Source organism: Nematolebias whitei, chromosome 3, assembly GCF_014905685.2.
Source record: "Nematolebias whitei isolate Nwh7 chromosome 3, NemWhi1, whole genome shotgun sequence".
In the NCBI taxonomy this organism is placed as follows: Eukaryota; Metazoa; Chordata; class Actinopteri; order Cyprinodontiformes; family Rivulidae; genus Nematolebias; species Nematolebias whitei.
In genome coordinates this window covers 39,998,972-40,022,326 of record NC_056500.1, presented here as the reverse complement: position 1 = coordinate 40,022,326, position 23,355 = coordinate 39,998,972, and the positions used below count along the sequence as shown (strand labels likewise).

The 23,355-nt window shown below is 41.2% G+C and overlaps 1 protein-coding gene across 1 annotated transcript in view; it reads left to right on the top strand.

The window, feature by feature from the left end:
• Positions 1 to 424: 424 nt before the first annotated feature.
• Positions 425 to 23,355, top strand: part of klhl5 (kelch-like family member 5) — a 49,636-nt gene continuing 26,705 nt past the window's right edge. The window contains exons 1-5 of the mRNA XM_037674960.1: positions 425 to 1,100; positions 7,552 to 7,740; positions 15,116 to 15,252; positions 17,214 to 17,410; positions 19,924 to 20,136. Coding sequence (XP_037530888.1) covers positions 517 to 1,100; positions 7,552 to 7,740; positions 15,116 to 15,252; positions 17,214 to 17,410; positions 19,924 to 20,136 — 1,320 coding nt within the window. The 5' untranslated portion in view covers positions 425 to 516. The remainder of the gene's footprint in view (positions 1,101 to 7,551; positions 7,741 to 15,115; positions 15,253 to 17,213; positions 17,411 to 19,923; positions 20,137 to 23,355) is intronic.

Sequence of the window (23,355 nt, the reverse complement as noted above, 5' to 3'; positions counted from 1 at the left end):
ACATGGATGGATGGTGGATGGATGATGGGATGATAATTGGATGGATGGATGACTGGATGATGATTAGATGGATGGATGGATGATGGATATATAAATGGACGGATTGATGGATTGATAGATGGATGGATGGATGATTGGATGGATAATTGGATAATGGATGGAAGGGTGGACGATGGATGAAATAAATTAATTCGGCAGATAACAGCTGCAATAACCACACCAACAAAAATCTGAAAACTTTCCAGATTATCAGCGGCTGTTAGGATTATGGAGTTTTTAATAATTATGACCCGTTTAATTCTGTTTCATTGTAACTTTAAATTCTCCTTGTAGGAGATAGGTCTCGTGCACCTCCTACTCTCTCCTCCTCCTCCTCCTCACTCCCTGTTATAACTGCTTTATTCGGCTCGCGCTCTCCACTCGTGCGGTTGCCAGCACGAAGAGGCGCGTGCAGCTTTTACAGTAGAGCGGCTCGGGAATCCTCCCCGCCATTTCCTCGTGCAGCCGAGCCCTGGAATGTCGAATAGTGGCTCGAGCTCTTCCTCGCGGAAGGAGTTCGACGTGAAGCAGATCCTCAGGATCCGATGGCGGTGGTTCGGTCACCCCGCGGTACCTCCGCCTCACTCCCAGCCGCCACTCGGGAACTACTTCAGCGCGAGGAGGACGGGAGGCGGCTCCGCCGACGGACCCTCGGTTAGCTGCAACTTCACCTCCGCCGGCGTGAACGCCCCGGGAGGAGGCGCGGGGAGCCGCGGCGGGCTGGTGGCCAGCGGCAGCGCCGGGTCTAACCTGTGCGGCGGCAGCCGAAAGTTTGCAGAGCCCGGGGCAAGTCGGGGCGGTCACGGAGGAGCGGCGGTTGGAGCCACGGGGAACTCCTGCACCCGCTCCGTCAGCCAGCCCGAGTGCAGGAGCTCCGCGGGGCTCTCCTGGGTGTCCCCGCCGCCTCGTCGCCGCTCTCGCCCGGTGACAAACAACATGGAGCCCCCAGGTGAGGCCCCAGCGGCGGAGCCCTCGACTCGCGCCGGGGCTCCGGAGGAGGTGGAGGCGGCGGCGGGCGCCGAGGAGAACAACCATCCGGAAACAGACTCCAGCTCGTGCAGGTAGGATGGAGACCGCTGCTCCGTCATTAGCAGCAGATTAAGAGTCTCATGCTTCAAGTTGACTCAAAAGTTTTGCTACACATTTTCTCAACTAATGTTATAGTTCCACCACCGTGTGTAACTTTTACTCTTCTCTCGTCATCAAAGGCACAATAAGGATTGAGATAAATTAAAGGTTTGTCTTAATCTATAGCTGCTAAAACAAACTGGGAAAGATAAAATCTGATGGCTGACTGGTTTAGGGTGAGGTGTACAAGTAGAAAAACATTTTTTATACATGACATTGCAGTTAAATATGCATCTCAACATGCTGCACATTAAATGCATGGTTTGTTTTCACTGTGAAGCCTTTATGCATATCATGCACACACACAACATGGTGTGTGTATCCAGCTGCAGCAGAGGCCTTGGACACAGAAAAATGAAACAATTACTATTACCTGCACATGTTCACATGTAACTGTTTTTACTATAACCTGGCAGTAAATACCACTATGTAAAGAGATAAATATAGCTTGTTTTATTTTCTGCATGTTTACCATATGAGCAACATATAATTTATATCCCAAAACATCAGATTTCAATGATGAACAAACACTGATATGCCTTTATATATATACTGTTTATATTATTTTCTTAATTAGTGTGTTATGTTCTAAGCCAGTTTGTTGTCATTAGTAATGTTTTTGTCAGAGTAAAAAAAGAGAAAGTACACAACTGTGATTTTCATTGTTATGCAAGGCTTGTTGTCTTCTCCTTAGCGTTCATCACAGATGTCTGGCAGAGCTTCAAGAACAAATGGCTTCACACATGTGCACACATCTCACTGGTACAGACTGTGGTTTCAGTGGATTTCACTGTACGTCCATGCAGCCACCTCCCTGCATGCTTTATTGTTGCCATACCAACGTAGATATTAGTTTGCGCTGCATATATGTGCGGCTACAAGCATGTTTTTTTTGTCTTTCTGCATTTGACTTATCCTGTCCCTCAGAGAGCATCTGTGTATGCTGTGATACTCCAAGAACCCGGGTGGCAGAGTCCCTAATGGGAAAAGATGCACGCAGAATCCCAGAATGTCTGAAGTCTCTGCGGGGCTCAGTCCACTCATCTCCTCACTGAGCTTTTTCCCCCCATTTAATTCTGGTGTGCCTCATTTATTTACTCTCTCCCTCTCCTGTCCTGCTCTACCCACTCCCAGGCATTTAGTTGCCCTTTCCTTTTATTTTCTTATATAATGTAGAATGGAGGGAGGAAGAGGAAGAGGCTGAATGACAGCTGAGTGAGTGTCCTTGCCCGGTGTACGGCTTTAAGGAAATTTGGCTGGACGGTGACTCTTTTTGTCTCTCCCTGTCAATGTTGAGTGGTTGCCAGGCTCGGCTAAAGGGACTGGAAGGCAGCGTTCTCCCACTTCAAAGCCATTCCCTCTGGCAGTATTTAGCCACACCATTCATCTGCATACACACTTGTAAAAACACATGCACACAGGCTTGCACAGTCGAGGGCAAGAAATTGAGCCAAAAAGCATCCTCAGTGGGTTATATCTGTGTATGGAAGAGAGGAAATGGATGGATGGATGATGACATGAGTTGGAATGAAGAGGGTGAATGATGAGATTAGCTGGAGATGTAAAACCAGAGGCAGGAGACATTTAGAGGAGATGGTGGCAGAGTAAATATGACTCCTGCTGTTGCAGTTCAGCAGTCAGCATGAGGCAAAAATGCACAAAATGGTGCACACCACATGCACAGTTTTTTTTTTTTTTGATACAAAGCTATGGTATTGAGCCTCATTGATTTTAATAACGACTTGTGTCTTTTCTTACTAAAAAATGCAATATATACACATCCCTTTGTGCAATTTCAGCTACAAAACAAGTTGAGCAACCAGACATAGAGATGAAAAAACAAATGACATTGCACATGTTGAAAGGTCATGTGACGGATAACAGACTTGGCAGTACGTGCAAGCTGCTAGTCCCATATTGGTAGGGTGTGGCAAATCGACTCATGTATGTTGCAGCTGGCTCTCAAAATCTGAAGTTAAAATAGAATAGAATAGAATAGAATAGAATTCAACTTTATTGTCATTGCACATGTCACAGGTACAAAGCAACGAAATGCAGTTTGCATCTATCCGGAAGTGCTTAGCAAGAAAAATAAATTGGTAGATATATATAGTACAATATACAGTAAGTTGCTTTGAATATGCTATAGGTATAAATATATACAGGTTGTGAGTGTACAGACTATGAACAGGTTATAATATGAAGGGGTATAAACAGCTATATGAAAGAAAAAAAAAAATATATATATAAGTATGTGAGTACTTATGAACAGTAGATAGTAGATTATGTGTACAGTTTGTACAGTAGTGGGCTAACGGATGAAAGTGCAGGTGGTGGTGTTACAGTCCATGTGTAAAGATTGGGGAAACTGGCTGGCTATAGGACACAGGGAGGCCATGGATATGCTTGTTTAAAGATTGACCAGGTTGCTGTTTCAGAAGGTGTGAAACAGGATATTACTGACGTAGCACTGTGTTGTCAGAGTCCTCTGAATCTGTACCAGAGGTGACCTGAAGCCATACCCCATGGTTCCCCTTGATGCCAGAAGCGATGCCAGTCTGTCTCGCTACAGATTGGACAGGATTAGTTAGTCTCCTCTCCCCACAACTGTATGTATTTGGCCCATCTATGGTGATGCAGAATTAAGTTTTATTACTGAACATGAAACCGTGCCACCCATTTGTTATGCACCCCTTGAAATATTTTTGTTTTTGCTCTGGTGTTATTAGCAGTCCAGTGTTTCCCCTACTGTTCTCGATGGAGGGCGCCCCGCCCTGTCAATAGAACCAAGCGCCCTGCACTGACGTGGTGCTAAGTTATAGGCGCGCAATACAGACAACTGCAGGCACTAGCATAGTGCTAAACTAACACACAAAGACATTTCTCTGTCTCTACCAACCCCCACACCACCCCCATCCTCGTCAATAAAAATCCATGAAGAGATGAGTGCCTTGCCAAGGCTAGTGACCTAGGGGAAACACTGCAGTCTATGTGTGGGACAGTGAACCAGAGACAGAATGCAGGATGACTCACCCCGTTGTAAAATTGCGCCTCTCAAGGTGGCTGCATGTTGGAGCAGCTCTGTTACTTTCATTCTGAGATTTTGCTTTTGGAAACTTTAATTCCTCTTTTTCTGGATGTAAATCACATTTTTTGGATGGTTGTTTCCTCTGGTATCAGATGCTGTGCAGCTGGAGGAATTTTTACTGAAACTTTTTTAGTTTTGGACATTTGTTATGATGCGTAACCATGGCAACAAGGCAGTTTTCTACAACCAACAGCAGCTGATTAACATCTGAAAAGCTCAAATAATATCTCAACTACAGCCCCAAATCTCAAATGAGTTGAAAAGGATGTTCTGTGGATGCATTCTCATCTACCTGCCAGCTGTGCTCGAGTCCATGACCACTGAGATCCTGGAACTAGCAGGAAACATGGCTTATGACAGCGGAAGGACAGGATCGTCCCTCGGCACCTACAGTTGGCTGTCCGCAGCGTCGAGGAGCTCAGCAGACTGCTGGGAGGAGTGACCATCGCTCTGGGAGGAGTTCTGCCCAGCATTCAGGCGGTCCTACAGCCCGAGGGGAACCAAGAGGCCAGCCGAGTCTGGGTGAATGGATCAGACGGCATCTGCAGCCAGTTTCTTAGGATCCACTGTGGGATGGACCTTTACAAGAGATCCTTCCTACAGCCATCATCATCTATAACGTCTCTTAATGAAATGAGGATAACGAGTTACAGCAATATTTAATTTCCCTTTGGGATTAATAAAATATTTTTGAATTGAATTGAATTGAAAATGTCCAATGGCAGGGGCAGGTGTGATTGGGTTCTGAAATGCTTGGCACACAATGCGAGCGTCTTCTCTGGATGGGTCTGTCAGGAGTGGCCAGAAGCTTCACAATGTCTGTGGATGCTCCATGTACCCATTGGTTCCAACATCTGTACACTCCACATGCCATGCAGTTGTGCAATTCAACTTCTGCTGACGTTCACTAACTGTTTTGAGAAGCTGTCATTTGCTCTGGCAACTACCTGATAATACTTTCATTCTGCTTGTGATGCCACCTTTTTGGCCTTTGGCGCCTGTTCTAAACACGTTTCATTTCAAACCCATCACTTGTCAACATGTGGAGTTAAATCAGTTCATACCTTCTGCGTTCTTATTTTTTTGTTATTAAGTAGATAGACTCTGATTCTCCACACTTCTCCACCAGTGCTAGAAACTGAGCATTCCTAAAGCTGGAACCTCTTACATCAGGTATTCTTGAGGAGATCCCTCTTAAAGCCGGTACAAAATCAACAATCTTGTTTACTGAAAGCAAGATTAATGATTGAAGGTTAAAACAGTGCAATAAAACATTTATGTTTTTAATAGTTATAGTATTTGTCTAATTGCAAATCAAGTCTCAAAAAGCACCAGTGCCTGCTCCAAAGTGGGCATCTTCTTCCCAACATTGTTGATTAAAAAAAAAAGGTCTAGTTTTATTAACAAGTTGCTAAGTTTTGTGCTGAGCCGGTGGTTGGAGTTAGTGGGGAGGAAGGTTGTACTGAAAGCGGCTGTCTCCTGTAGCTGGAATAAAAAGCTGAATAAAATTACTAAACACAGACAAAACAGGGCTGTCAGGTTTATTGAATCAATGCAACTAATTTATCTCACAGTGCAAGAAGTAATTTGATCAGTTTGATTATATAAACCCGTAGCTGCTGTAAACCTGACAATTCATAAGGAAAAACTGCACATGTGGTTTAATTGGAGAAAAAAGCATCTAATGATTGCAGAGATATTAAAACAAATACCTTTATCGATAAAATAGGAAAATAATTTACACTAGTGAACAATAAATGTGTCAATTTAGTAATAAGAACAACTTGACTGCAACTTGAAATAAGTCACTCTTTAGACTGATGATACCGTTTTAGTTCACTCTGTGTTTGCATTTTGTCATATTTTGCATGCACTGTGGATTAAGCGGCTTTGTTTCCCCAGTTTTAGCCTTCCAGGGTTTATGTTTTTGTTATGAGTTATCGGTTTACTTGAGAAAGAACTATCATCCTTGAAATGTGGGTACAGTATAGTGTTTTGTTTCTTGTTTCTTCTGTTGAATAAAAACTTGAAATGAAGCTTTAGCTTTTCTAACTAATTATCACATAATAGCCATTTTTAATTTTTTTTTTATTGTTGTAAAATTGCGCCGCTCAAGGTGGCTGCATGTTGGAGCAGCTCTGTTACTTTCATTCTGAGATTTTGCTTTAGGAAACTTTAATTCCTCTTTTTCTGGATGTAAATCACATTTTTTGGATGATTGTTTCCTCTGGTATCAGATGCTGTGCAGCTGGAAGGATTTTTACTGAAACTTTTTTTAGTTTTGGACATTTGTTATGATGTGTATCCATGGCAACAAGGCAGTTTTCTACAACCAACAGCAGCTGATTAACATTTCAAAAGCTCAAATATTATCCCAACTACAGCCCCAAATCTCAAATGAGTTGAAAGGATGTTCTGTGGAGGCATTCTCATCTACCTGCCAGCTGTGCTCGAGTGTCTGACCACTGAGATCCTGAAACTAGCAGGAAACACGGCTCATGACAGCTGAAGGACAGGATCGTCCCTCGGCACCTGTAGTTGGCTGTCCACAGCAACGAGGAGCTCGGCAGACTGCTGGGAGGAGTTCTGCCCGGCATTCGGGCGGTCCTACAGCCCCGGGGAACCGAGAGGCCAGCTGAGTCTGGGTGGACGGATTGGACGACATCTGCAGCCAGTTTCTTAGGATCCACTGTGGGATGGACCTTTACAAGAGATCCTTCCTGTCTACAACCATCAGCATCTATAACATCTCTTAATGAAATGAGGATAATGAGTTACAACAACAAATAATTTCCCTTTGGGATTAATAAAGTATTTTTGAATTGAATTGAAATGAATATTTCTTGTTACACAGACTCATGTCTTGTTAGCTTTTGACTTCAAAAAGGGCATAATAGGGTATTTTTTCAATTAAAGCTGGCTTGAAAAGCCTGTTTCCTTTCCTTTTGCCAGTGGAGACGTATTAAAACTGATGGAGTAAATTGCTATGTGTCCTATGGGCTCAGCTCCCACAGTGATTTAATTGGCACATTCCTTTTTTTTAAGTGCGCTGAATTTATCTGGCCATTTACTTCAAGTAATTGGACCATTAGCGAGCTTTTGTATGCTCCGGGCAACATACAGTCACCCTGTTAAAACAGTAACGGAGAGTTAAGTACACGTGAGGAAATGATGTAAGGGAAAAGACTGTACCATGGAAGATACCAACATACTGGAACAAAGAAGAGTAGTCACTATTTTTTCAGCTTTCTCTCTTTGTGTTCCTCCTAACCCTTTTTGTGTGTGTTTGGCCACAGGACATCTAACAGCAGTGTGACCCTGTCCTCATGTGTGTCGATGGAGCCGTGCACGTGTCCAGAGGAGTCCATGTTCACCGCTTTGTCCCACGCTGACGTTACCTTCCGTAAGATGGAGGGCTACCTGAGGACCAGACAGCTGTGTGACGTCATACTAGTAGCTGGAGACAGAAGGATACCTGCGCACAGGTAGATGCACTCTACGTAAAGATGTGTAAACAATGGAGCAAAATCACAGCATTTCTTCTTTTTGTTTTTAGCCTTTTTTACGACATAAAAACCTGAACAAACATCACCTCTGATCATCTTTACGCAAACATGGACACACCGTCCTGTTCATGAGAAGTTCCTTTTTGTTGTGCTACTACATTTAACATTGTCAGCAGAGTTTCTGTCATCCATCAGTCACTGGACACACACAAACACACACACACACATGCACATGTGCCTGCTGTCCACCTTGTAGTTCCCCTATCCTGCTTTGTGTCTGCTGTGTTGTGGGCATGTGGCTGCTGGTGTATCAGCGGGGGCAAACTGCACACAAACATAAACATAAACAACGGTTCTTCACCAGCAGAAATGGTGACGAAGTGCAGAAAGTGCATTTCAAAGGCAAAACACAATTCTAATGCATCTTTTTAAGTATATTCACAAGTGGAAAGCATGTAAGATGTTGCCAACCTTCCCATATGTGGACGTCTGAGAAAGTTCACCCTGAGTTCAGACCATGCAGCTCTTTGAAAATTAATAAAAAAACAGCCCAAGAGCTGAATCTCAGACTCCACATGCTTCATTTAGGATATTAAAAATCGATGGTTGCATAATTGGTAAAAGACTGAGCAACGAGTAATGTTGCTGGGTGAGAGCAAGAAAAAAAAAAAAACATGACAGCATGAAGAAGGTTTGCAAAATTAAATTTGAACAAACCACAAGACATGTACAATAGTATCTGAACAGGCAATAGCAGAGGGAGATGTGGAGCTATAATGCACAGTGCAAAGAAAAATAAGCAGTATCAGAAACAAAAACAACACCAGACCAACTATCAAGCACGGCGGTGGAGGGTTGATGATTTGTGCTCCTGTTGAGTCAACCATGAACTCTTTATATTAAAGTATGCTTGAGTCAAGTGCAAAGATCTTACAGCTGAAGCTTGGTCAAAATTACACTATGATTTCAAAAACACCACGAATGTACAAAAAATGACTGAAATTTAAATTAATGAAAGAATCAACGGGTTGAAAAAGCCGAGTTGCTGAAATACTAATAAAATCATGCAAAAACTAATCTCAACCAGAGAAATGTCATTTCCCATGCAGTGTGAATAATTACTGCTGAATGACTGTTGCTGAAAGCTGCTGAAGAAGTTGGAACCAGGCTGTAAAAGTTTTGTCGCTGAACTGTTGATATGAGCTGAATTTGAACAGCTGACATTTAAAAGCAGAAATAAGTAGAAAAACAACAGAAATGTGTAGAAAAAGCTGAAATTAGCTAAGAAAGTAGCTAAAAAAAAGCTGAATTTAATAGAAAGAAGCTGAGAGGACCATAAAAAGTTGAAATTGTTAGAAAGGTGGAAGTTTTAAAATAAAAATCTTCTTTCGGCTTTTCCCTCTTCAGGGGTCGCCACAGCGAGTCATCCGTCTCCATCTCACTCTATACTGCTCACTCTATATCTCTACTGCTTTAAAATAAAAATATATAACGGAAAAAGGCTAAAATTAGCAGAAAAGTAGCTAAAAATGCTCAATTTAGCAGTAAGAAGCTGAAAGGAGCAGAAATAAAGCCTACTGTAAATGAGCAAAAAGAAGCTGAAAGCAGTTAAAGGAATCTAAAATTAATACCAACGAGCTGAAAAAGCTGAACCAGAACAAAAGCTGAAATAAGCACAAAGGTTTGAAGGATGTCAAGAGAGCTCCACTCATTTTTTAATAAGGAAAACGTGGCAGAAAAAGCTAAATAAATCAAAAGGTAAAAATTGCACAAATACCAAAAGTCACAGCAGGAATTTCCTGAACGAGCTGAACGTTTTCATGTATGAATTGTTGAAATAGCACAAACATTGCTGAGCGAGTTGCCTGACGAAAAACGTACAGAAGAATATTTTCTCTCAAGAGTGGAAACGATTTAGAAACATTCACACAATAAACTGATTCTAGGTCCTGTTTAACAATCATACCAATGCCATATTGAAACATTTCTGTATATTTTCTGTATTTAAAATACTTTTAAGCATTTTATTTTTGCACAAGGCCAATAATTTGCAGCCATGCTAGCCCAGTTAGATCTGTGATCCACAATGTTTAAAACAATAGTAGGGTTCAAAGGTTTCTCTTTAACAGAGGCCTCCCAAAGTTAAGTTTTGCCAAATAAAAGACACAAGAGTAGCTCTGTTAAAGAGCAGTGCACAAATGATTTCAAGATATCCTGAAAGCAGCAGGGCCGTATTTACTTTAAACTCTCAACACGGTGTAGTAGATTATAGTTTTAGTGTTAACGGAAAGTTAATGGACTGTTTACACAGATGGTGTGCTTCTATAGAGTCACAAGACTGTACTCTGAAGCATGGGGCTACACAAAAACTACCAAATATAATAAAGAGGTTTTGCAATACTTTAATTTGGATTAAAGCAGTAATTCCACTAACAGAAAATCAACCACATGTTGCATTAACTTGAGTCACGCCAGTGGTCATGACTAACAGCTGCTCCTTCTGTTCTTCCTCTCTGTCCCTACACACTTCAGTATGTGTGGAGAAAAGTCACAAGATTTAAGGAAGTCCCCGTGAGCTGCGTGGTGGTTTTTATTCTCTGTGTGTGAGTGTATGTGTGCAGGTTGTTCCTGCGGTGGAAAAACAGACCCCGGTGTTCAGTTCTTTTTCCTGGCTTGAGCTCGTCTGTTTCCTGCACTCCTCACTCAGGCTCCTCTGTCCGTCCGAGTTCAGCACACCGCCGTCTGTTTCTGCAGCACAGTGCAGTCGTGTCTGTTGTGTGCAAGTCACCTCGTGCTGGATACACATTCTGTCGCTCGTAGTGTCAGAGACCCACGTTAAAGATTAAGTGTGTCTGTTTGTGCCAGGGCGGTTGGGAGAATAGGAAAAAGAGACGCCTAAATGAAATTCTGGAAGAACTTCCTGCTGACGAGTGTTTTCTGACGTCTTTCTCAGCACAATTCACACACACCTGGACCACACACACAGTTACACACACACAGTTACACATCTCGTTTCTGCCTCAGGCTATCTGTCAAGGTCTCAGTGTCGCACTCTGTAATGAGATTATACTCGTGGGTAAAGACATACACATGAAGTCTAAAACACAAGGACGCACACCTGTCGAGGCGCAGAAAGACCTTCGTAATGTACGAACATCAGTCACATGTGAGTCGCTCTGATTGTTTTTATCTGAAGTTTATTTTTTCAATCACTACAAAAGCCAAAGGTGGTGTCTTAATATTGTGATCAGTAGTTTATTGACCCAAAGAAAACACAAAAACCTCTCGCAGGTTTAGCGCTGTGAAAGTACTCGTCATTTGACACTTGTGTCCCGGAGGACTCGTCTCACAACGTGTCCTTCACCTGTTTGTGGTGCAGACTTTAAAGATGATTGTTCCCTCTGACCATCAGTCATAATATTTATTGTGTGAAACGTGCATCTTTTTTTAAATGAACTATTCTTACTGGATCTTACCAGGGCATGTTAGGGCCATTCTTAGTACAATTTACAAACAGAAGGTGGTGGACTCAAATTTCAACTAAAATGTAACATTGGGGGGAAAGTTTTTGAATATTTTCTTATGTTGGAAAGTCTTAAATTTGCAAGAAATATATATATATATATTTTTATGATTGTAACAGAATTTTATAAAATGAAAACTTATATTCTCTGATGCTGTATAGTTGTAAATTTGCAAAAAGAAGAAATAAATACTGGAAATTGTCATATAATACATTAAAGTCAAAGATTGTTAAATTATACTTTTTTTTTTTTTATTAATATTGTAACTAAATCCTAACCAATATGGATAATTGGGCCATCGCCGATACCGATATGGAGGGTGGGGCTTAATGTCAATAACTGATATATTTGCTGAAACTTTTTTTAGCTTTGTCTACCTGCAAAAATCTAAGTAGACGGCTACTTATAAACCTGTTTTAACACTTGAAGTCTTGAAACGGTCTTCTTAACGTGCGTTCACATTTTCTGTCCTCCACTATTCACCGTAAAGTTATCAAGTGTGTTACATTAATGTAAATTAAACAAAGAAACACCCTTCTCTGTTCAGCAGTCAGTCATGTATGGTGAAGGTCTAATTAGTATTGATCGCAGCAGCATTTTTTTTTCTTTGCAGATAAGTAAAGATTTCAGACAAACAGTGCATTTCACTGAGGATGACAAAGATAACGTTACTAACGCTGATATATACTTTACCGCTACGTTAGATTTATTGTTCAGGCTAAAGTTTTACAAGGCAGTGTCCTATGCTAGGTTATCTAAACATTAGCTTGCTAACTTGAGAGGCATGTAGCTAATGACAAGCAGGTTAGAGGATTGAAGGTAATTTGTTATTGTTAATTTTTTTTATTTTATTTTACAGATCAGTTGCAATAAACGTACCATGCTCTGTTCAGCAAAATATGCTACACAGTATTTAGTTGCTTCCTGCTTCGGCTGTGCTGTGAGTCAAGCGTGCAGCACGGTCATGACTTGAAAGTAGTTTATCTGCGCCCTCTGCTGGAGACATTGTACAATTACACTATTTGCAAGTAAGGACACGGCTTGTTCGCAACATTTTAGAGGTGAAAATAAGAAGTGTTTAGATCAGCGCATAATGGGCCAATTATCACAGATACTGATCTTCTAGAATTGCGCCGCTCAAGGTGGCTGCATGTTGGAGCAGCTCTGTTTCTTTCATTCTGAGATTTTGCTTTTGGAAACTTTAATTCCTCTTTTTCTGGGTGTAAATTACATTTTTTGGATGAATGTTTCCTCTGGTATCAGATGCTGTGCAGCTGGAAGGATTTTTACTGAGACCTTTTTGGTTTTGGACATTTGTTATGATGCGTAACCATGGCAACAAGGCAGTTTTCTACAACCAACAACATCAGCTGATTAACATCTCAAAAGCTCAAATAATATCTTAACTATGGCCCCAACTCTCAAATGAGTTGAAAAGGATGTTATGTGGACGCATTCTCATCTACCTGCCAGCTGTGCTCGAGTGCCTGACCACTGAGATCCTGGAACTAGCAGGAAACACGGCTCACGACAGCAGAAGGACAGGATCGTCCATCAGCACCTACAGTTGGCTGTCCGCAGTGATGAGGAGCTCGGCAAAATGCTGGGAGGAGTTGCCATCGCTCTGGGAGGAGTTCTGCTGGCATTCAGGCGGTCCTAAAGCCTGGGGGAACTGAGAGGCCAGCTGAGTCTGGGTGGACGGATCGGACGGCATCTGCAGCCAGTTTCTTAGGATCCACTGTGGGATGGACCTTTACAAGAGATCCTTCCTGTCTACAGCCATCAGCATCTGTAACATCTCTTAATGAAATGAGGATAACGAGTTACAACAACAAATAATTTCCCTTTGGGATTAATAAAGTATTTTTGAATTGAATTGAATTGAATTGAATTGAATTGGTCCCCAAACGCTTATATCAGCCTAAATCAGTCGGACTCTAGTTGTAACGTTCCAAAAGGGGCATTGGCAGTGCATCAGGGCTACATCAGGCAGGCTGTGCTGACACAAGTGAAGTTTGAGGGTAATGAGTTGTGTTAACGCTAAGGTCCTTGTTTTGCCTGGTTACAAACCACCTCAGTTAGCTGACCTCACAACTAATACCAGTCATGTTTGTTTCTGTGTCATACACAGCCTGCAGAGAGACACTTTTATGCCTATTGTTTAAATGTTGCACTGTACATAATAAACATTCTTGTTTGTAAGTTTTAAATTAAACTTTTCAACTGTTAGAGTTATCCTTTTATCATGCTAAGACCCCCGGTCTTGTCTGCACAAAGTAGGACTAGTTTCTGGCCTGGTTTTGTACAGATGAGACAGGCCCAGCTGCTGTGAGTGAGCTTCCCATGGTCAACACCCGATAAGGAGTAATGTTTTATTTTGCTGGCTTTCACCACGTAGATAAAGTGCACTTTCTTCCATTTTTCACCATCTGAAACAAATAAGGCCGATGAGGTCACATATAGTCACCCCACTGATACACTCTGATAGGCTGTGCTCCCAGAAGTGAAGGCGGAGCCAAGGGCCAGTATAAGCTGTGCCGTTCTGTGAACCGGGGTGTCCACTTCCGGGTTAAGACGAGTCTGACGAACACCTCAGCGCTGAGCTTGTAAGTTTTCCTGCTTTATCGACATTAAATGGTAAACTGAATTTACGTCTCTTGATTTTACCGAGTTCATGTGAGTCTCCTCCCCACCTGGGGAAAAAAAGAGAGCCAGGCGCCAGGGGTAGAGAGTCGGACCCGGGCAGATTCTGCACAACCTAAGAAAAACAAATTTACATGAAATTGTGACATTAATGTTAGAATTTCTAAGATTTATCTCAGAATTTTCCAGCACCAACCATCTCCATCTTCTACGGCTTATTCGTAGTCGAGTCAAGGAGGCAACAGGTCCAGGAGAAATGCAGACCTCCCTCTCCCCAGAGACGCTCTCCAGCTCCTCTTGGGGAACCCCAAGGTGTTCCTGGGCCAGATAAGATACACAATTCATCCACTGAGTTCTGGGTCTGCCCTGGGGCCTCTTACTAGTGGGTCTGCCTGTAAAACCTCCAAAGAGAGGCGTCCAAGGAGGCATCCTAATCAGATGAACCTCTTCAACTGACTTCTTTCGATGCGAAGGAGCAGCAGCTCTACTCCGAGCTCCCTCCAGATGAAGGAGCTACTCACCTTATCACAAATGCTGAGCCCAGCCACCCTACGAAGGAAGCTCATTTCATCCGCTTGTATCCAGGATCTCGTTCTTTCGGTCTTGATCCAAACCTCATGACCACAGGTGAGGGTTGGAACATAGACAGACCAGTAAATCCAGAGCTTTGCTTTTTGGCTCTGCTCTTTCTTCACTGCTCCATCCATCTTGTTTTTCATCCTACCATCATTCGTGAACAAGACACAGAAATTTAAACTCCTCCACCTGAGGCAAAGACTCTCCAGACTCATAGCAACTTCTTCCATTGGATCTGTTTGCAGGATTTTCTCGGCTTCAAAGCCATGTTGGCGAATAAATAACATTCATAACTTTAGCAGAAATATATTGGGGGGGGGGAACGAGCCTTCAGTGGATAGATTACCGTCTTATTGGGCATTTAGCTCAACGATTGCTCTGGCTTGAAGGCTATTTGTGTAGTTTCTTTCTGACCTGTCTACAAGCTGATCACGTTGTGCCTCGTCTGTTTGCCTCCTCGTCTTCAGGTTACACTCTCCTTCTCTGTTCTGCAGCTTCTTCTCTTTTATGCTTTGTTCATCCTGTCAGCAAGGTCAGAGTAGTCTGTTCCTTCATTACAGCTGTCCTCTCTGACTCACGCCAGATATTTATTTTCTGTCTCTTTCCCACAGACTGGTCCTCTCGTCTGTGTCAGACTACTTTGCAGCCATGTTCACCAGCGATGTGCGGGAGGCCAAGCAGGACGAGGTGAAGATGGAAGGTGTAGACCCTGAGGCGTTGTGGGTCCTGGTTCAGTATGCTTACACAGGTGCACACACATTTACTTACTTATAGACTTGGACTCTTAAGACATACCTACGTGTAATTGTTACTCATTTTCAAGATTTTTATACACCTGTCAAAGACTGATGTATTATGGTATATAGGCCTGTTGCGATAAACAATAAATCAATTAATCGCATGATAAATGAAAATTATCAACCACATTTTCATTTATCGGCTTTATTGTTTCTTCGTGTCTCTCTCTTTCTACTGAAGACACTGGATGACAAAAAGCTCAACTCCGGTGCTCTTCACTGACCCCTCCCTTTCTCTTTTCTCTTTAAAATATGTTTTTGGATCGTTAAAAGCAGCTAAGCTGAGAAGCTAAGCTACGAGCTAAGCTAACAGGCTGACCTCAGGATTAAAACCTCAGTCTAGCTCCAAAATTCATGGTTGAACCCTGTGCCTTCATGTAAAAAGTTGTTTTTCTCTGCAAAAAGAAGCTGAGAGCTTTTTTAATTATTTTTTAAATTAAAAGCTTTGTGTGAAAAATGTTATGTTAAAGAGCTCAAACCACACAGAGCATCCATGCCCATGTCACGTCAAGAGGCCTCCCATTTTTCTTAGAGACACGCTGCTCGCTCCCTCACTATCCATCCTTCGTTTCAAACAGCCTTATACTACCATCCGATGGCTGAAAAAAGATACTACATGTTAAACAAATAAACATATCCTTAAATTTAACAATAATTATTAATTATTGTCAAATTTCAAACAATATTATCATTTATCACAATAATTTCTAAGACAGTTGTCCAGCAAAATTTGTTATCGTGACAGCCCTAACAATATAGTCTCCTAATGTTTGTTAGTAAACTTTCTCTTGTCCCGTCCATAACTTCTGATCCCTTGAAGATAATTTAACAAACCTTCTTTCAAATATGTACTGTGATTTCATCACTCCAGGTCCAAGGTCAAGGTCACAAATCAAGGTCAAATTTTATACTGCTTCTCTGCTTCTCCAAGCCATTGCTACGTATTGACGGGTGAATAATGTGCCGTATGGGATGCTCTTGTTTAAATATAGAATAAAGTTTGACTAAAACTGTACATTTTTTAGTAGCTTAAAGTTAGAGAATTACAGAAACCACCTCCTTTAGTTTTTTTATTTTTCTATTAAGAACTTAAACGCTGATTTTGTTTATGAATTTACTCATAAAATTGGCATCTTCACCTGTGTTAAATTGGCTTGTCGAACCAAAAACAAACAGGAAAACAGAAACGTTTAGAGAATTTTTGTCCCGTTTTTAAATAAAAAAGCTGGACATATTTTCTTGTTTAAATAGAACTAATATATAATACCTATATATATATATATATATATATATATACTAATAACTAGTGGTTTAAAATAAAGCCAGGTAGATTAAGCTGCTGGATTTCTAACAGGGTTGATTATTAGTATTTTAAGATAATTGATATCACTTGATTTTATCTACCTTTTTTTTTTATTAATGTAAATAAACCCGCAGCGCAAGAAGCCTTTGTGTAATGATTTTTATTACCTGAAGACGTGTTTTGTTAATGTTTTTGATTTATAAAATGCACAATTTAACCTGAAAAAGGCACATCTGCTGTATGTGAGCGAGGGTACTTAGAGTTTTTTTCCTCTACCTACGTTTATTAAAATGAAACATTACAGAAAGATAATCCAGACTTCAGAACAGATGTATCTTCTTGAAACACAACATGTAGACATTATTGTATTCAATTAAGGCTCAACAGTCCCGTGTATCATTTGTAATATTAAATGATGATGATTTATCAGACGCTTTATTCTCTTTCTCTTTACTGGACCTAGCTGTAATTTGTTCTTTAAGTTCTTGTGTTGAGACAGTAATTATAATCCCACTAGTAATGCAGACCATACAAAACAATGCAAAGTATTATGTGTGTATTTATGTAATTGTCATGGTCTAACCCATGTCCTCCTCTACTGTTGTCCAGGCCGTCTTGAGTTAAAGGAGGACACCATTGAGTCTCTGTTATCTGCCTCCTGCCTGCTGCAGCTGTCCTCTGTGGTCCAAGCCTGCTGCTCCTTTCTGGTGAAGCAGCTCCACCCCTCTAACTGTTTAGGCATCCGCTCCTACGCTGATGCTCAGGGTTGCCACGACCTGCAGAGGGCTGCGCACGCCTACACCATGGTGGGTAAATGAGGCCACTTTACATGATCTGTAGACACTCACTGCGTCTGTAGTCATGTCAAGAAAATTAAAGAATCATTGGTCTCTGGAAATGTAGATCAACTCACACAAGTTTTACTCCAAGGTCTCCAGTCGCTGAGGGATTTGAATAGTGGATGTTTGTAGTTTCTGAATGTTTTTCTGGACTGGAATTGAACAGGGAATGCAAGTAAACCTTAATGTTTTTTGGGTCAGGGTATTCAAGGAGTTACACTGTGGAGAAGAACAGAGGTAGTTTTTATTTTCCTTGTCTGCGGCAGTGGATCGTGACTGATCCTTGAGAGTGGAGGGAGCAATTTTATCCACCACCAGGTGCAATGCTGGAGCCAGGGGGTGGCTAATGGTGACCTTGACCCCACAGTTAGTGAGGATCCACAACCTCTCCTCCTCCACCATAACCCTCAGCACTGGCTCTCCTCAGGGATGTGTGTTGAGCCCCCTCCTGTTTACTCTGCTCACGTATGATTGTGCAGCTACCCATCCAGGCGGTCACATTGTAAACTTTGCAGATGATACAGCGGTGGTGGGATGCATCACAAACAATGATGAGTCCAGCTACAGGCAAAAGGTGGAACACCTGGAGAGCTGGTGCAAAGAGAATAACCTTCACATCAATGTGAAGAAGACAAAGGAGATGATTGTGGACTTTAGAAGGAAAAAAAACATCTACACCCCCCTGAACATAAGAGGATCTGCGGTGGAAGTGGTCTCCAGCTATAAGTACTTGGGTGTACACATGAATGACAACCTCAGCTGGAGCAACAACACCACCAGCCTGATCAAGAAAGCTCATCAGAGACTCTACTTCCTCAGACGGCTGAGGCGAGCTGGTCTGGGAAGCTCAGTCCTCACCTCCTTCTACAGGTGTGCAGTGGAGAGCATCCTGTGCTCCAGCATCAACGTGTGGCATGGAGGCTGCACAGCTGCAGAAAGAAGAGCTTTGCAGAGAGTGGTGAAGGCTGCACAGAAGATGTTGGAATCAGCCTCCCCACCATCACAGACATCTACACCTCCAGATGCAGGAAGAGGGCCACCTGCATCATGAAGGACCCCACTCACCCAGCACACACACTTTTTGCCCCACTCCCCTCAGGAAGGAGGTTAAGGAGCATTAAGTGTAAAACCAGTAGACTGAGGAACAGCTTCTACCCTGAGGCTGTTAGACTCATGAATCTCTAACTAGAATAATCACTGAAAAACCATATCATGTTGCTGCTGATTTGTTTCATGTTGCTGCTGATTTGTTTCATGTTGCTACTGATCTGTTTCAATGTTGATGTTTTCATGCGTGCACATCTGCTCACAGACTCATGTTCATGTTTGTGCTGATGTTCAATGTTTTATGTTATGAGTGCTTAGTGTATATTTACTTGATGTTTTTCTTAGTTCATATCTTAGATGTTATTACTGTTTTTCTTATACATTTTATTGTTGGATGTTACTGGGACCTTGTGTACATAATTTCGCTCCACCACATGTACCACATGAGGTGCGAATGACAATAAAGAAACTCTGACTCTGACTCTGACTGATAAAGTAATCTTCAGCCACCCCAATCATTTGAGGAAACAACACCTTTAAGCAATTTAAAAACTAGAAAGCATTGTTTCCTCAAATGATCGGGGTGGCAGGTATACATATATACTATATATATATGGTGGTGACCACAACAAAATGGAAGTTGCTTACCTCCCTCCCTCCCATACTTCCTTCCTCCAAATTATCTAGCTCACAAGATGGACTGAGAGTACTTCTAAGTCCCCTCTTTGCTCCTTGACGGGGGAAAAAATGTCCTCTGACAATGACAACGCAGACAACAGCTTATGGTGGTACTTACACTAAACGTTAACTAACAGATGCCTTTCTCTCGTTCTTTTTCCGTCTGTTCTGCCTTCCCTACGAACATTTCAGTCAGTGTTTAGTCCCGATCTGCTCCCTTTAACAAATCAGCTTCTTATTCAAAGCGCATCACACACCATTACAGCCACAATAGATGTTTTTCAGCACAGAGTTGCTATGGCGACGATTAAAAAAGAGCACCCTCGTTGTCTTGATTATTTTTCTCCATCTAATTCATTTCTGTCTTTTAAATGTCTTATTTGCATTTAAAGACATGTTGTGCTCATCTGTGTTAGTCTTTCTCTAAGTGGGTTTCTGTTAGGGTTTGATCAGGGTTAATTGGGCTGTGAACATGGTTTTATTTTGTTCTTACCATCTTTTTTTATATGTTCATCTAGCCTTATAAATAATTCTCATCCGAACTCTTTTACATTTTTTTGTAATTAAAAACATCTTAATAAGGAATTTTATTTCCTTCCATCTTCGTAGCTTCTTAACCAATTCCTAACTGCACTCTTACATCTTGTAGTTTTTATTTCTCTTGCTTCTCTTTCTGTAGTACTCTGTCAAATATTTATCTTTGACGCTCTTCTTAACCCTTTCATCACCCAGTTTCACCACCTTTTCCCCCACAGGAACACTTTCTGGAGGTAGTTGGAAGCCAGGAGTTTGTTTTACTCCCGGTGGAGGAGATGGAGCGGCTGCTGACATCTGATGACATCAACGTGCCTGATGAAGAAACCGTAGTGACCTCTTTGCTTAGTTGGGTCAGACACGATCCCTCTGCTCGGCAGGGCCACCTGCCGTCGCTGCTGGCTCACGTCAGACTGCCGCTGCTGCAGCCGCAGGTGAGAGCTGCAAGAAACTCATAAACACAAACGGTTTAAACGTGTCCGATAGGGGTGAGCGAAGGACTAAAGCCTGCTGATGACCTGCCAGAGCTAAGGCATCGCAGGATTCGATTATAAGGCACATTCTTCACATTTAAAGCTTCTTTTAGCCAATACTGATGGCAAAACTTAAGTTGGTAATGACCAGACCTGACCTAGTGAAAACGAGCAGTATTTTGATGTCCTCCATCGCTAAAGCATCTGAATGAGCGTTTGTGGTTTTTGGAGATGACCTTAATGCTGGCGCTAGAGAAACTGCTATCAGCCAGTCATAACAAACTACAATCAAGATTTCTCATTCAAACTGCAGCAGAAAACTGAAACTGAAGCCAAAACGAAGTAGTATGTTGCTAAAACGACACAATCTGTGTTTATCTTAAAGTGTGCTCAGTCAAGGTTTGCACGTCTGATGGCAACACGACAAACTTCAACAACTCTTTAACAAAAAGTTTAAAACTTCTGGGTTTTATTATTCAGTCAGGATTTTCACATACGATTACAATTTGATTTTCTTTGCTCCAGAGGTGACCACAGTTTACATCCAAGTTTACATTTTTATTTCGTATTTTTCCACAATATGCTTACTATTTTCTCTTAAGAGATAAAAAAAATATTACCGGAACAACGTAATTGTTTTATTTTATATTTTGCCTACGCTTCCAAATCTCCCCACTTTTTCTCAATTCATGTCATTTAAATGCCAATCTTTGTAGTGAAAGACTACATGTAAAGAAGATATATGGTATGTTTTGTATTATTTTTAAATGTACAGGTGAAAAGAAAACCTTTCTATAATATGTTCTTGCCTATTGCTTTTGAAAAGGTGGCATTCGTTCCGGTGAAGACGTTCTGTTACTTTTTGCTGCCTCTCTGGTTTGTTTTCTTCTTGTAACTTTGATTTTTGGAGCTACTTCAAAAGTATATTTTAGGATTTCATCATGTTTTCAGTTCTGCCTGAATATTTTTCCCTTTCTACTGTAAACTAAACTAAACATAGATACAACTTTGACAGTGTTTACATGACATCCAGTGTAGCGTTCACCATCGAGATCTGTGGTTACTGAGAACTCATCCCCACACTTTGTACAAGTCAGCTTGTAGCTGGTTGTGATATAATGAGGTGGTGTTTTTAGCAATAATAATTAGGATAAAAATGGTACTAGCATGGAATGAATGTCCTTGTTTTAGTTATAGAATTCTAGATCAGCTAGATAAAAAACAATTTGTATATTTTCACAAAAATGAACTGGAAACTAATAGCAGCTCAGTTTTATGCAGTGTACACGTTGACCTCCTTTCCTTTCCTCCTTCCTTAACATCAGTGATTGTTTTTCTGTGCTATAACCACATAAATATTGTAGAGCTGTTTTTGTGCAAGCTGTCCATGTCTCATATATTGAACACAACACGAAGAGTCGTCTTCCTCCTGAGCTGCAGAGTGGTTTTCTTGGCCCGATTTATTTGGTGTTCTTTTGTTCATCTTCTGGTTATAGCCAGGGCTGCACATTTTATCCAAAGAAATATTAAAATGGCAGTATCAGAGCATACAATTTTAGTATAGCTAAGGATTTTTTTTAAAATTGAATGCGTCCAACGCAAATTTGACAATCCGATTGCTGTGAACTTTGTAATGACAGAACATGTGGGTTATTTTCATTGCAATATTCTACAATAAATATACAAAATATTCTAATATTATATATAATATATATATATATATAGAAATATTATGAATAATAATAATATAATCAATATAAAACAAAACTATTGTAATTGTTTTGTCCTAATATTGTGTAACGTGAAACACAACATCTTTTCAACCACATTCAAGATGTTCACCGCAGCTATTTAACTTGAAAAACAAAAATGGCTGTAAGTCGACCAATTTTAAAACTACTGACATCAAATTTGTATTGGTTGTAGCTGAGCATTTTCTTCAACACATACTCTGAAGTACTTCGCTTAGTAATAAAGTTCATGCTCAATCATCCAGGTATCAAATCCAATATTCTAGTGCAACATGTTTGCTTAAAACTTAACCTTTGACCATTAGAGTCCATTGTGTCTTGTCTGATAGCAAAATGTCTTAATATGCATTCCTTCAAGAACTTCTAGGCCTTTAATCCTTTTCTGTCTTGTAACCAAATCTGCTGCTGAAAAGGTAAAATTGTCAAAGTTTCTCCATCGTACCTGCAATAAATCTCCCTGTTCTTGACTTGTTAAGTATACCGTGGATAGATGATTGACTCTGCCCCGGTCAGCTAAAATAAAACCACAAGTAGCAGTAACATGTAATCAGGAGGGGAAGATGGATGACAAGGAGGTAATGCAGCCGAATGGCCCTGGAGAAGAGAAACCAGAAGCCACGGAGACTCAGAGCTGCGGGTTGATTCTACCCTCAACACAAACCACACTATGTGTAACGCCCCCCTCGCCTCTCTCTCTGTCAAACTGATAGATGAATTAACATTCAGCAACCTCATGAGCTGTGAAATGCCAATAAAGTGAAATATAAACCTCACACACGCAGCAGATCAATACTCATCAACCAATTAGTCGGCTTTTTATCTGGCCTACCATGTGATTACTCATCTAGATTGTGTCAATTCACCAGATTAATACCTTTAATCCCCGCTCCTCATCACCAGTGTCACATAAACGGAGACGTACAGGCGTGATCTAATCTTCTCAGAGGACCATCTGCGGCGTGGCGCACCAGGCTGTTGTGTGAACGGTTTGTGGCGAGCTGCACGTGGGCGTTAATCTAGCTGTAGCGTCCGAGAAATGGGTAAATACAAAATGTGTAAAAGTACAATAAAGCTGTGCAGAATGTTGGATTTGGAAATTTGGAGAAAGTGGAGGAACTTCTACCCACGGTGTTAGTGATGATTAGTGGTGTTCGTTTTATTTTTACTTAGCTGAATTGATAAAACATTTAGGTGTCTCTGAGTCATTGGTTATTCTGCTTTGGAGGCTAAACAGAGCGCCGATACCTGCTAACATTTTAACATGGAGTACAAATGTACTCTGATTGCTCTGAGTCTCTTGGAGGGACTTAACAATTTTTTTTTCTCCCAGCCCATGAATGCACCAGAGCCGCAAGTTTTAATTTCAGTTCAATTCAATATATAGATACATATAGACATATAAATATATAAAAATATGCCTGTACGTCTC